Here is a 14,981-nt window from a genome sequence, read left to right as displayed (position 1 = left end):
CCCTTGGAGGAGGGACTGGTTGGGGCCTAGTCTGCCTGCGGCTCACTTGGCCTCAGTGTGTCCTGTGGAGAAGGCCTGGGAGCTTCTGAGTGGGAAGTGGATTGTCCTGTCTCACCTCAGGCCTGTGGACTCCTGGGGGTAAGGATGGAGTCCGAGTTCTGACAAGCCAGACTCCGGTGTTGGAGTCACAGACAAGTCCCCTCCAGGGCTTCTGGAAAGAAACCACCCAAGTGGGGATCCACTTGCTGCCTCACACCCCAAGGACAGAGGTACTCAAATCTCTTCATCTGGAGCTCTGTAGGCCAGGGTTAGGCAGGCTGACAGCCTCCTCAGCCCAACGGGGCCTACTGATTGTTTCCTGAGGAGGCCCTGTGATGGAGAGAAACATTCTCCAGGGTCATGGGCCAGTGAAACCCCTGAGCGACACCCCAGAGCCTGCGTGTCCCCATTTGCTAGGCCCCAAGATGCCATCCCTTCCTGCCTAGCCTGCTTCCCACCCACACAGATGGGCCCATCTGCTCCATGCTGGCCGCGAGGCCTCCCCCGGCCCACCCCTTGTCCCAGGCTGTCCTCAGGAGTGGATGAGCAGAATAAGAGCATGACAGAGTCAGGATCTCCAGGGAGGGTTAGAGCTGCTGAGAAGCTGGCTGGTCCACTGCACCTGTCCCAGTGTCTCCGGGTTCCTGCCCAGGCTGGATAAGGGGGTGTGGGGCACTCTCCTCAAGGGCTGAAGGAAGGAGGAAGCATTCTCTGCCAGTGCTGATAGTGGCCAGCCTGGTGCCTGCCGTACCCACACTGCCCAACATGAAGCCCTCCTAACTCCAGGGGAGAAGCATTTAAGGGGAGTCACCGGCTGGGGTCTGAGTCCCGTCTCTGCCATGTCCCAGCCGTGTGATATTTGGAGGATTACTTCAGCTACCAGTGCCTCTGCTGTGTCTTCAGGGCATAAAATGACACCACAGTGCCCATCTCACTGGGCTGAGGGTCAGTGATGGGGTTCACATCTGTTGACTTAAGTACATCATCCACACTCTCCAGTTGACACCGCCTTTCAGGGACCCCTGTGTGTCAGAATAGAGCGATGTTGCTTAGTGTTTTCATGACTGATTATCAGAAATAGATCTCCAGGTCTCTCCGCGTGGACTTGAACCTCCAACCTTTTGGTAAGCATATGAGCCTAAGAACTGTTTGCACCCCAGAGTTGAATAAATGGAAGCAGATATCTGAGGACATTCTGCCCCTAGGAATGGGAGGTCTCCAGGGTCTGTTTGGAAGGGTCTCGGAGGCCTGACTGCAGAGGGGCTGGAAGATTCTTCATGAGTGCCCGGCTCCATCACTGGAGGGGCAGTGGGAGGCTGTAGGGACAGGGACTTGGAGTTGTTGTTAGGTACCATCGAGTCAGTACTGACTCATAGCAACCCTATGCACAACAGAACGAAACACTGCCCGATCTTGGGCCAAGTTCACATGTTGCCATGCTTGAGCCCATTGATGCTACCACTTTGCCAATCCATCTTGCTGGGGGTCTTCCTCTTTTTCTCTGACCCTCCACCTTACCAAACATGATATCCTTATCCAGCAACTTGTCCCTCCTGATAACATGTCCGAAGTATCAGAGATGAAGTTTGGCCATACTGGTCTCCAAGGAGCACTCTGGCTGTACTTCTTCCAACACAGATCTATTGGTTCTTTTGGCAGTCCATGGCACTTTCAGTATTCTCCTCCAACACCATAACTCAAAAGCATCAATTCTTCTATGGTCTTCCTTAGTCATTGTCCAGCTTTCACATGCATATGAGGTTACTGAAAATACCATGGCTTGGGCCAGGCGCACCTTAGTCCTCAAGCTGACATCTCTGCTCTTCAACACTTTAAAAAGGTCTGTGCAGCAGATTTGCCTAATGCAATACATTTGATTTCTTGACTGCTGCTTCCTTGAGTGTTGATAGTTGATCCAAGAAGAATGAAGTCCTTAACAACTTCAGACTTTTCTCTGTTGATAAGAATGTTGTTTATTGGTCCAGTGGTGTGGATTTGGAGAGTGGACTTAAAAATTCGAGTGCCCTGTGGGGCCCTGGGGGTGCAGCCCAGGTCTATAGATTCGGTGGCTAGAACTACTATTTGCTGAGTCCCTAACCTTCCAGCTCATCTGCAGTAGCCCCACTCTTGTGAGGTGGCTCTGAAGGTTAAATGAGCCGATACATGCCAAGGTTTAGAACACAGAAGCCCACAGGAAGTCCTTAGGAGGTGTGAGCTGCTGCAGGTGCCCTGACGATGACCACTAGGGTCCCCACTTGATGGATGGGCACTGATTTGCCAGAGAGCTGGGCTTGGATCCCAGGTTGCTGGCATTTGAAACTTGCTCCTGCTGCCCTCCACGGAGCATCTTGATATGGGGGAATCAGTCTCAGGCATGAGTGGGACTTCTCGGTCCAGGCCTTGCCCATCAAAGCTGTGTGGGGTTTTGTCCTCATCCTGGGCCGGGCTCTCTTGCTTCCAGCTGACACCAGGGCCCAGTGGAGTTGTCATGAAGTCTCCTGAACAGGTCTTTGGCTGACCCTCTCCCCTACTTCTGAACCAAGAGAGGAGCAGTGGCCCAGCTGAGGAGGAAAGGATGAGGGCTGGGCCCTTTAGTATACCCAGGACACCAGACATAGTAGGGAAACTGCCAGCCCTAGGGTGTAGGACCCACATTCTCATCCAGCAGATGTGGGATTCCACAGCACAGAGGCCCCTAGTATAGCAGCTCGGCATCTCGGTAGAATTCAACCAGCAGTAGAAAGAGCACTGGGTTTGGAGTCTAAACCCTGAGTTCTAGCCCTGACTCAGCCACTAACTTGCTGTGTGACATTGAGCTAGTCACACCCTCTCTGAGCCTCACATTTCCCAATTTCTAAATGAGGGGGCTGGACAAGGCGACCTCTTTGACCACCTGCCCTGTGGACATTGGACATTTTACTAGACTATCCCCTTGGACTCTGACCTGCATGGCCTGGCCTTCAGCACCAGCAGAGAGCAACATCAGCCTGGTGGAGGGACTCCTCCATGGCTGCAGTCCTCTTATGCACCCTAGAACGGTCCCAACTCTGCCTTCTTCCCCTTTGTCTGGCCTCAGCTTCCAGCAAGCCCCAGGAAATGGTTAGACCATCTCATTGCATTGCTGCAGTGGGATGGATGGAGGGATGGAGGGATGGAGGGATGGAGACAGACCACCAAATCTAGCTAAGGAAGCCTGTAGGTGGAGTTGGGGCAGCAGAGGCAGGAGGAAGTTTCATGGCCTCAATTGCGCCCTCTGGTCTTGACAGGTTCCTCTACAGAGCATGTCTGTGGTTGGGGTGTGGGGCAGAGAGACATCCAGAATTCTTTCTCTCCCATATCACTGTATGCCTTTGGGGTAATTCAGGAAGGTATATGTAGGGGCGCGGGCTCCAGGCTGGCTGTGCTTACGATTGTGGCCTAGGGCAAACGAGGAGGGGGTGTGGGGGCATCAGTGGTTTTCAGCTAATTCTCTGGAAATTGCTCAGTTTGGAAACTCCTGAGCTGAGACAGGATAGAGACCTATCAGGCCCCTACTAGCTGGCAGTTCTGGGAGGAGAGTGACAGTCAAATGTGAGTGTGTGGGGACAGCCCAGGGACAGCTCGGGGACAGCCCGGGGACAGCTCAGGGACAGCCCGGGGACAGCTCGGGGACAGCCCGGGGACAGCCTGGGGACCTGGTGAAACGTGTCCACTTCCCAGGATTCTTCTTTGGAGCCTAAGTGAGGTCCAGGGATCTGCAGGTGGGTGGGGAATTGAGCTGGGCTGTCAGACAAAGTTTGGTATCTTAGCCACGTCAGCATTCACCCTCAAATGTGCTCTCTGTGTCTCCACAGCTTGGGGCCCTGGTCCACAGTCCTGTCAGCTGCCCCTTGCTGGGTTTCTCGGCAGTCAGCACCTCCCTCCCACAGGGCTACCTCTGGGTGAGTGACCTCCATGTTCAGCCAGAGATTCTGGCCCTGAGGACAGGAACAGAGAGGGTAACACTGGAAGATGGGGTGCTGGGGACCCCTGCCTTCCCTGGTCCCCACTTCATGCACCTCCATCCAGCAAGGACCTCCTGGACCTTAAGTGCTGGTAGTTGGCAGGTGAGGAGAGATAGATAGCAACCAGGGACAAAAAAAAAGGACCCTAGTCCCATGGAAGGAAGGGACCAGGGGACTGTGGAGAGGGCTTATAGAGATCCCAGCCCACCTTTCTGTTCTTTGGGTTCCTGGCAAAGCCGTTTTAATTCTGATAGATGCCTCGTATGCCCATTGTGATGGGTCCTTCAGATATCCACTCCCCCAGTTTCAAACCTCACCAGCCCTCTGGCCACTCTCCACCTACCCTGGTTCATTCCTGTCTCCATACACTTGGCTGCAGAACTTCCATGTCCAGCTCACATGTCCCTTCTGATATGATTAGTCTCTCGCTATTTCCTCAGTGTCTGGCATATGATGTGCCATCTGTCCACCCACTCATCCACTCACGGATCCATCCATCAGTCCATCCATCCATCCACCCACCCATCCACCCATCCATCCATCCACCCACTCATCCACTCACCAATCCATCCATCCACCCATCTATCCATCCATCCACCCACTCATCCACTCACCAATCCATCCATTCATCCATCCATCCATCCATCCATCCATCCACCCACTCATCCACTCACCAGTCCATCCATCAATCCGTCCATCCATCCACCCACCCATCCACTCATCCATCCATCCATCCACCTACCCATTCATTCACCTACCCATCCATACATCCACCTACCCATCCATCCTTCCACCTACTCATCCATCCATTCACCTACCCATCCATACATCCACCCACTCATCCACTCACCAATCCATCCATCCACCCATCTATCCATCCATCCACCCACTCATCCACCCATCCATCCATCCATCCATCCATCCCTCCTTTCTTCTTGTTTTTCCAGTCTCCCTCCCTCCTTCCTTTTCTTCTTGTCATTGACTCCTCCATCCAACCATCCATTCATCTCTCCCTCTACCTTCCCTCTGCCCATCCTGTATCCTGTATCCACCCATCCTTTTTCCTCCCTTCCTTCCTTTTCCCATCCATCTCTCCATCCATCCATGTGTCCTGCCATTCAACACATGTATGTTGAGTGACGACCCTGTGTTAGACACAGGGATAAAATGGTGAACAAGACAGACCAGGACATTTTAGAGGGACGGATGTTTACTATTTATTGGTGAAATTGCACTGTGGAGAAAAGGGACCAGGAAACTGACGGGTGTCTGATCCACCTCAGCTTTCTCCCTGACTCTGTGGCCCTGAGGCTAATTTGTTGTTCTGACAGCTGGACACAGTGGCCTTCAGTGACTGCAGGCTGTGGCCACAGCTCCATATCTAACCCCAGTGACAGGTCGAAGTTTGGGGTGGGGTCACTGAGCAGGCAGAGGTAAACCCACCTTCACTTCCCTCTGGTCTGACGGTCTCTCTGGCCTCTGCTCCCAGGTTGGTGGTGGACAGGAGGGCGCTGGGGGCCAGGTGGAGATCTTCTCTCTGAACCGGCCCTCACCCCGCACCGTCAAGTCCTTCCCCCTGGCGTCCCCTGTGCTCTGCATGGAGTACATCCCCGAGCCGGAGGAGGAGGAAGAGGGTGACAGTGGAGATGAGCATCGGACGGCTGCTGACCCCTCCTCTGCAGCACACCCAACCATCTGTCTCGGTCTCCAGGATGGCAGGTGAGGGCGTGGAGGAAGGACTGAGGATGGCTGTGTCCAGGGCAGGGCTAGAGGTTGGGGTGGGAGACCTCTGGCTTCCCCCTATGCTTATTTCCCACCAACATTCTTTGCCCCTGCTGGTGTCACAGGAAGATAGGACCCAGAACATGCAGCAGGAAACCCACGGTGTTAGAGGCCGTTTCTGCTTCAACTGGGACCCTGCAGGGGTGGCTCTGAGCAGCGTGTGCAGAGGAGAGATGCTGGCCTTGGGGGCAGCTGAACCTGGCTTTCAGTCTCAGCTCTGCTCCTACTGCACTCAGGTTCCGGGACACAGATTTAAGCCCTGTGAACCTCCGTGTCTCTCCTGGGAGAGCCCCCCCCCCCCGCCTCCAGGACTTAGTGCTAGCATGCAGTACACAGCTGTCAGCGATCTTGGGTCCCCTTTCTCGGGGGTGGGGTGAGAGGGCCAGGGCATCCCCATGAGATGAGCTCACAAGTGGGGGGTGGTCTTCCCACTAGAAAACATACCTGAAGTTAGCAAGTCAGCAAAAAACACCTCTGCAGTGAAGCGGCCTCCAGCCAGGACTGGAGTCTGCCCGAATCAATAGCCGTCCACCAGTATAAATGAAGAATAAATATTCATCCCAACTAATTGGGATGGGGAAAGATGATGATTAATGAAGACCTTGGACTGAGACATTCTCTGCAGAGCATATGGCCACGTTAGCTGCGTATCCATGCCGTTTACAGCCAGCCACCCTAGAGAGACTAGGAAGGGGCTGGGGGACAGTTTCCTGAGCGTCTCTGTGCTCTCTCCTCCAGGCTGTAACCTCGCAGTGAAGGAGCAGCTCCCCCTCCCAACCCGGTTTCCACACACGAAACTGAAGTAGGGAGTAGATAACTTAACACTGACTTTGAGCCGACTTGGAGTGGCAAGAGCTCTAGATGTCTGGGTCAGGTCTGTAGCCAACTCTCCAGCAACATTCCTACTTAGCAGGAACCCGGTGAAGACATCCCTCCTCACCCCCCATTGAGTAAAACTTACAACAGAATTCACTGCACTAGCCATTTTAAAGTGTACAGTTCAGTGGCTTTCCAGGGCACTGCCACTATCGAATGCTAGAATGCTTCCATCCCTGTACCCGTTAGCAGCCATCCCCACCCCCGGCCCCAGTCCCTTTCAGACTCTGTAGTTTCTCTGTTCTGGACATTTCATGTCAACAACATCCTGCACCATGTGGCTGGCTTCTTTCACTCAGCGGAATGTTTCCACAGTTCATTCATGCTGTAGCACGTCTCCAAACTTCATTCCTTTTATAGCTACTAATACTGCATTGTACAGCGAGGCCACATTGTGCCTGTCCCTTCAGCTGGCGCTGGACGCTTTGGCTGTGTCCTCCTTTTGGCTCTCATCGATGGTGAGGCTGTGAACATACGCGGACCAGCTTTTGTTTGCAGTGGTTGCTTTTTGCAGAAATGCTGTAAAAATCTCTGCGCCAGGCACTGTCATGGGTGCTATATTATATTTGCACAGTAGCCCAGTGAGGTGGGCACTGCCTCCCCACTTCATGGAGGGGATCAAGACTCAGCAGTCTGGGGTACATTTGCTGGAAGGTGGTGCATCTGGATTCGAACTCAGGTCCCTGTGGCTCTTACACACTGTGCCATTGTTGCCTCTGAAGCCCTCTCAGTTCTTCTCCCTCCCCCAGAAGCCACTGTGGACAAGTCTGAGCGCCTCACAGGTGGAGTCATGGAGAGTTAACATAGCAGGAGGCCCTGGCTGGACTGGGGGAACCCCTGGGAACCTCTCCTTCCTGGAGGGCATGTGAGCGGGGGCCAATAAGTCAAGTTTGCCCTCGGGCCTCTTCCCGCAGCATCCTGGTGTACGGCAGTGTGGACACGGGGACCCAGTGTCTGGCGACATGTAGGAGCCCAGGCCTGCAGCCCGTGCTCTGTCTGCGGCACAGCCCCTCACACCTCTTTGCTGGCCTGCAGGATGGGACCCTCGCCGTCTACCCACGGATCAGCGGTGAGGATGGGGCTGGGTGCAGGCAGGGGGCAGCACTGGGCATGGGCCATGGGCCAGAGTGTGCACCGAGAGCTCAGAAACTGATCGGGGGATTTGAAGGTCACCAAGCCCCCTTGGACCCCATGCACAGCCCCCTAGATGTGAACTCCTGCAGGAATGGGGTGCCCACTACCACACAGGCAGCTCAGCCCATTGGCAGGAAACTCCAGCAGGTGAGAAGAGGGGCTTTGGGGCCAGAAAGACCTGGGTTCAAGTTGAGGCTGTCACTGGTGGCAGCTGTGTGCTTTAGTGTGTGGCTTCTCTCCCTCAACCTACTCATCTGTAGAATGGGAATAATGGTGGTATCCACCATCTGTGGGTATCTGCCGCTTGGGCAACTCATGAAAGCCAAGCACAGGGCCTGGCCTGCAGCAAGTCCCCATGGCGGTGGCATTTCTGTCTCTCCTATTTTATGGAGCCGTTAGTGGTGATGTCTGATGTGTGGAGGGCCAGGCGCCCATGTGTGTTTGAGGTGCGGTGCTCCGGGAACGTGGTCGAGTTCTTCCAGCTTGTGCATCTTCTTGTCGACTTCTCACCACAACCCAGGGGAGCTTCCTCCATTTCATAGACGAGGAGGCTGCTCCACAGTCACCCAGAGGGCCAGGGTCGCCTGTCGCCTCACGGGAGAGTTTCTGTGCCTCCCAATCCGGTGAGGAGGGCTGAGCCCGGAGGGTGGTCAGTGCCGCTGTGCTAGAGGCCCTGTGGTTGGGCTTGGGGGGTTTTCCTTCCCTTTCCCCTCTGGTGCTGCTCTAATCCTTATGTCATCACAGCCGGAGGCAGGTTAGAAACGGATATTTCTACTGAGCGATTTTATTTTTGCCACTTGGCACTGTGTTGGTATTTTTAATTAGCTTTTGATAAGGCATTTATAGTTTTTAATTAAAGGGGGAAGAGGGAGAGACAAAAAAAAAAAACCTAACCCTCTCACCGTCGTATTGAGTGTGTGTGTGAATGTAAATGCAGGCTTAGTTCTGTAGCGATGGAGATGGGGGGGTGGTGGTCTGCAGGGACCTCTGCATCTACTGAACCCTATGCATCCCCGCCTTGTCCTTCCAGGCCTGCCTGGCCCCCAGTGTGGATCACAGATGGCCTCCTCTCTTGGTTCTTGCTGGATCCGTTTGGGCCCCTGGATTAGGAGGGAGGGGAGAAGGTTGAGTCTAACCGTTGGCTTGCTGCCCGCGGTTCGACCTGATAGGTAATTAGAAGTAGAAGAGCAACTGGACACCCTTGGAGCCCACACCCCATTTTCCAGATGGGAAAGGGCTGTCCAAAGTCCCCTGTGCGAGCTGAGAACTGTGTCCTGCCCAAGTGTCCTGCCTCTGAGGCTAGAGCCCTCTGCAGTTGGGGGGTGACTCTGGGGGCCGTGGGCCTGGAGGAAAGGCTGAGCCACCCCCCAACTTTCCCTTCTGGCAAGCATCTGTCCACTGAGCACTGTGGAGACAGTGGTCAGCTAAACGGACAGGCCCTTCACTCCAGTTCAGTCGACAGAGGGAGGTGGATTCCCCCTGGTAAACCAGCAGGAAAGTCTGGGGCTGCCTGGGGTCAAGATTGCTGGAGAAAAGATTGACGTCGTCAAGGACTTCATTCTTCTTGGATCAACTATCAACACTCGCAGAAGTAGCAGTCAAGAGATCAGACGACGTGTTGCACTGGGCAAATCTGCTGCACAGGAACTTTTTAAAGTATTCGAGAGCAGAGATGTCAGCTTGAGGACTAAGGTGCGCCTGACCCATGATATTTTCAATAACCTCATATGGATGCGAAAGCTGGGTGGTGAATAAGGAAGACCATAGAAGAATTGATGCCTTTGAGTTGTGGTGTTGGAGGAGAATACTAAAAGTACCATGGACTGCCAAAAGAACCAATAGATCTGTGTTGGAAGAAGTGCAGCCAGAATGCTCCTTGGAGGCCAGGATGGCTAAGCTTTGTCTCTCATACTATGGACGTATTGTCAGGTGGGAACAGTCATTGGAGAAGGATGTCATGCTGGGTAGGGTGGAGGGTGAGAGAAAAAGAGGAAGACCCCCAACAAGATGGATCAGCCAGGTGGCATCATTGATGCACTCAAGTGTGGCAGCGGTAGTGAGGTTGGCCCAGGATCGGACATTGTTTCGTTCTGCTGTGTATGGGGTCGCTATGAGTCGGTTCTGACTTGATGGCACCTGACAACAACAACAATAACTCTTTGGAAACCCTGTACAGGGTCACTATGAGTTGGAACCGGCTCAATGGCACTGAACGAGGGCACTGAGCAACAACCACTTAGAGCAGAACCTGGAGAACAGTGATTACTATTGTTAAACCTTCTTACTGTTATTGTCACTACTTACCAGGCAGAGGATGTCCTCTGGGCCCTCTCAGGGTGAGTAACTTTCACTCCATGCCTGGATCTGGTCCCGGGGAGCTCTAGCTGGCCTCTCCCCGGGGGCTGGGAGAGGAGGAGCTCAAGCCTGTGAAGGTGCCTTTTCGGACACTGGGCCTTTGTTTTCCTTTGTCTGGCCGAGAGCTAGTGCTGGACTTGATGAATGGGCTGTCAACACAGTGGATGAGTGTGTGTGAGAGAGTGTGTACAGCAGGTTCTGGGATATATGGGTGCTTACCCAGAGCCACTGGGAGGTAAGGAGAGGGGTAGAAGGGACAGAGCCCACAGTAATTACATTTAGCACCGTGGGGTCTCAGAGGTGAGGGCTGGGAAGAACTTAGAGGACAAAGTTCTGCCCCCTGGTGGTGAGATGGGGAACCTGCGTCCCAGCAAGGGGGGAAGTCTGTCATGGAATTTCCTCCAGGACAACAGACCTTCCTGACTTCTATCCAGAGTCCTGTTTGACAGAGCGGTGTCCATACGCTTGTCACCGTTTACTATTCCATCCCGGAGTCGGGACTTTTTAAAGCATTTTGTGAGACTTCCAGTGAATAGAGCAGGAATGGTCAGTGTGCATGTGACCCTCCGGGCAGCCACCGCATGCATGCTCTGTGCCCACGCTCAAAGCCCTCATTACCTAATTTAGGGTGTGTGGCCCCAACACCTCTAGCTGCTTCCTACCTGGAAGGAGCAGGAGTTTCCACTTCTGACCACCAAGCACTACTTGCTTCTAGCCACTGGGGGGCGCTCAGAGCCTTGGTTTTTCTTGGCTCTGGAGTCTTGGTGAGGTCAGCATCCCTCCTGGAGACCAAGATGCCTCCTGGTCACTCAGCCTTCTTGACCCCACTGCTGGTCCCAGAATCCTCTGGAGACTGAGAGGTTAAGGAAGGTCAGGGCTGAGTGTGAGTCCCTGCCTGGCCTGTCTGCATATGTTTTCAGCTCCCTGGGTCTGTTGGCACATTAGTCAAGTGGTGTTAACACCTGTCCCCACAGCCTGTGGTGGTAAATGATGCCAAATAATACCAGCTAAGGAACTCTGGTAGCATGTTGTTGTCATTGTTATGTGCCATCGTGTTGGTTCCGACCCATAGCTACCCTATATGGGGTTTTCAAGGAGCAGCTAGCTGGTGAGCTTGAACCGCCAACCTTGCAGTTCAAACGGCTTGCATTCTGGCACATTAACCCACAGCGCCACACCAGGACTCCTCTGGTAGCATAATGGTTACGAATGAGGTTAGTGGGCTGCTAACCTTAAGATCAGCAGTTCGAAACTACCAGCTCTTCCACGGGAGAAAGATGAGGCGTTCTGCTCCTGTAAAGATGTACAGCCTCAGAAACCCTGTACAGGGAACCAACTCCACAGCACATCGCCACCACCAATGAGCTCCAAGTACTTCTGTAGCTGTGCGATCTGGGCTTGTTGTTCAAATGCTCTGAGTCTCAGTTTTCTCAGTTGTAAAAGAACACTGATAATACATTGATAATAGCATCGAAGGCATGGGCTTGTGGGGAGTGAAGCGCCCTCTGATATATAACTTTACGTGGCAGTAGTTTCCACCTCCCACCACTAGGTGCCAGCACTGCACTAAACATTCCACATACAGTTCATCTATCTCCCCAACATCTAGTGAGAGAAATCTGTAGGCTTGCTTATCATGCCCATTTTACAGATGAGGAAACTGAGACTTAGGTGAAGTTAAAGCTGTGCTGAAGTCACTGCCAGGATTCTGGCCCAGTCTGCTTCCTACCTGCTTATGGGCTGGGTTTTCTTTTTTTCCAGGGGGTGGGAATATCCCTATTCCACAACTATTCTTTGAGCTGGGAGTCTGCCAATTTTACAGGATAGAAATGTTTTATGGGTCGGGGAGGAGACAGGGACCTGGGAGCAGGCCTGGGGTGGGGTGCAGGTGGGCTTCTAGTCACACCTGAAATGGCAGCATTCATCCTGTTCTTAGGTAGTTCTGAGGAGGAGTGGCTCTCCTTTCAGATACCCAGTGGGGAGCATGGGTATGGACAAGGGCTCTGTCCTCCTCCCAGGCTGGGCTCTAGCCTCCTTCTCCACCCCCCTCTCCCATGTGTCACCTTGGCAAGGCAAGGTGTGACGGAGAGAAAGGTCCACTTTGGTCAGCACTATTTAGCAAGCAGCATGTGGGTGGGGAGGGTAAGCCGTCTTCAGGATGGTGGTCGGAGGACTGGCAGCCTTGCCAAGCTTCCTCCTCTAAGACATGGCACAGGAGTGGCAGCGATCTTGGTGAACCCAGCAACACAGAAGTGCCTAGAAATAGAGGTGAAGACCCATGAGAAGACAGGATCCAATCTAGAAAAACTATTGTGTCAGAAATGTTCTCAGAGGAGGTCTTGTTAAGACCACCTGTTCCCATTTTATAGGTGGGGAAACTGAGGCCTTGAGAACTAGAGAGATTTGCTCAAGGTCATTGGTGAGTTGAGGCCAGGCCTGACCCTACGACTCATGATTCTCAGTCCAGGACCCTTTGCACTTTACCGCATTGCCTTTTTGGCAGGAGCTATTGTGGGTTCCACCTCTTCAGAGAAGCCTCCCTGGATTTCCCCTGTGCAGAGTTAACTGCTTCCATGTCAGCAGTTCCGGGGTCGTTCTCTGCATGCCCGGTCATTTACATTTGGCACAGTGTATGTAACTGCCGATTAACTGGCTGGTTTCTCATACCAGTGGGGACTTCCTTGAGGGTGAAGGCTGTTTCTGATTCATTTATGTCTTCCCAGAATACAGTTTTGATTGACGAGGAGTAGGTGTGTGGAATGAATGAATAAAAGAGAACAAGAGAGATGGGGGAAGGAGGAAAAAAGGGAGGACGGAGAGTCCCCAGAGCAGGTTGTAGTCCAGGCAGACTCCAACACACCCTATTCAAACACAGTCCATTCTGCCAGAAGGAGGGAGAGGGTCATAGGAGGGGTGAGAAGGTATTGCGGAGCAGCTGGGCACCCTGCTTGTGGGTTCCTGTCCTGTCTGCCACTCCCCTGTCCCCACCCATCCTGACCGATCCCCCTTTCTCCCTCAGGAGGAGTCCCGTGGGACCTGGAGAGCCCTCCTCTGTGCCTGACGGTGGGGCCCGGGCCTGTCCGCACCCTGCTGAGCCTGGAGGATGCGGTGTGGGCCAGTTGTGGGCCTCAGGTCACTGTCCTGGATGCCACCACCGTGAAGATTCAGGTATTGTCCTGCCTCGTGGTTCCTGGCTGAGCCACCTGTGCCCACCCGGCACTGTCTCAGAGGCTGATCTGGACTGAATGTGTCGGGAAACAGAGTTGCCGAGAGCCTTGCTGGGCCATCCAGCTCCAATAGGCAGCCCAGGGCCTCTGAGGGCAGGGCACCCCCAGGGGAGGGTCTTTCTTGCATGGGGCTGGGATCCAGGAGCTGTGGGCGCTCAAGTCCTTGTTCTTGGACATGTCCCCAAGAGCTCTAACGGTGCTGAGGGTCTGGGAGGCCATTAGCCACTTGCAGATGGAGGCTGCCTGGGTCCTCCAGCCTGGCATGACCAACAACACTGCTTACAGCTTCTGGCCACACTAGGACCATTCTGTGCACTGGCCTCAGAGTTGGGCGTGACTCCTTGATCGTCTGACCATTGTTGTCACTTGATTGGTTTAGATGGCTGCTGCTGTTAAGTGCCATCGAGTTGGTTCCGACTTATAGTGACTACGTATAGGTTTTCTGAGGAGCAGCTGGTGCGTTTGAACCACTGATCTTGCAGTTAGCAGTCTAGTACTTATCCCACTGCACCACACTAGAACTCTGTTGGCTTGAATTAGCAATTTGAGGTAGTTGCCACCAGGTCCAAAGAAGGGCCCAGGGTGGCAAAGTTTGCTCTCCACTAGTAACCAAACATCTGGTGGTTCAAACCCACCCATGAGCGCCACGGAATAAAGGCCTGGAAATCTGCCTTCATAAAGATGAGAGCCTATGGAGCAATTGTACTCCATTACATGGGGTGCACAGAGTTTGGATTTGGGGATTTAGGCCCAGAGTAATGTTCTGGGGGTAGACTCCAATCCAGGTAGATGGTCTCCCCCAAGTGTGCTGACTGGAGGGAAGGGATAGATCTTCCTTTGTCTGTTTGGTTATCTCGTGTACAGCTATAAATAGACTGCTTAACCGCTAAGCAGGAACACTGATGAAGTCCCAGGACAGTGAAATCTGGGGTGACCAGAGCTGGATGCATCCTCATTGGACAGATTGGGAAATTGAGGCCCTGCATTAAGCTTTCGGACCATGGCCGCCTCTTTCCTGGTCTTTATTCTAGTCTTTGTTGAAGCAAAGGCGTTATCTGTGGAGCTCGGCGGACTCGGCGAGCTGCATGCCTCTGTGCTGGTTCATTTGTGTGAGCGTTAGTTATCAGTCTGTCACAGGGGGTAGACTCTTCCTGCCCGAAGTCCTTGCCATCCCTGAGTGAGCTGATACGTAGCGGCCCAGTGCCAGGTCCAGCACTGCCCTTCTCCTCTAAGGACCACTGCCCAGAGCCTCGGGTGGGCATGGGGAAGGCAGGGTGGGGTTAGTAGAGCTCAGCACTGGTGAAGATTTGGTGGTGCAAGTGTTAGTGTGCTTGGCTGCTAACCCAAAAGTTAGAGGTTCTAGTCTACCCAGAGTCATCTGGGAAGAAAGACCACTGAAAAATCACCTACTGAAAGCCCCATGGAGCACAGTTCTACTGTAGCACACATGGAGTCCACATGAATTGGCACTGACTAGCCAGGAGCTCTCCAAAGAGAGGTGACCCAACGGAATGCGGAAATCATCGGACAATCTCTTTGATATCTCAAGCGAGCAAAGTTTTGCTAAAGGTAATACAGAAACGGC

General features: G+C 53.5%; 1 protein-coding gene across 1 annotated transcript in view; it reads left to right on the top strand.

Moving 5' to 3' along the window:
• The window catches only part of ARHGEF10L (Rho guanine nucleotide exchange factor (GEF) 10-like), a 135,757-nt gene that overhangs the window by 86,188 nt on the left and 34,588 nt on the right, over positions 1-14,981 (top strand). Inside the window, exons 21-24 of the mRNA XM_006866407.1 lie at positions 3,873-3,959; positions 5,512-5,741; positions 7,595-7,749; positions 13,189-13,337. Coding sequence (XP_006866469.1) covers positions 3,873-3,959; positions 5,512-5,741; positions 7,595-7,749; positions 13,189-13,337 — 621 coding nt within the window. The remainder of the gene's footprint in view (positions 1-3,872; positions 3,960-5,511; positions 5,742-7,594; positions 7,750-13,188; positions 13,338-14,981) is intronic.

The sequence above is a fragment of the Chrysochloris asiatica genome, unplaced genomic scaffold, assembly GCF_000296735.1.
Source record: "Chrysochloris asiatica unplaced genomic scaffold, ChrAsi1.0 scaffold00090, whole genome shotgun sequence".
Taxonomy (NCBI): Eukaryota; Metazoa; Chordata; class Mammalia; order Afrosoricida; family Chrysochloridae; genus Chrysochloris; species Chrysochloris asiatica.
This window is presented reverse-complemented; position numbering and strand designations above follow the sequence as displayed.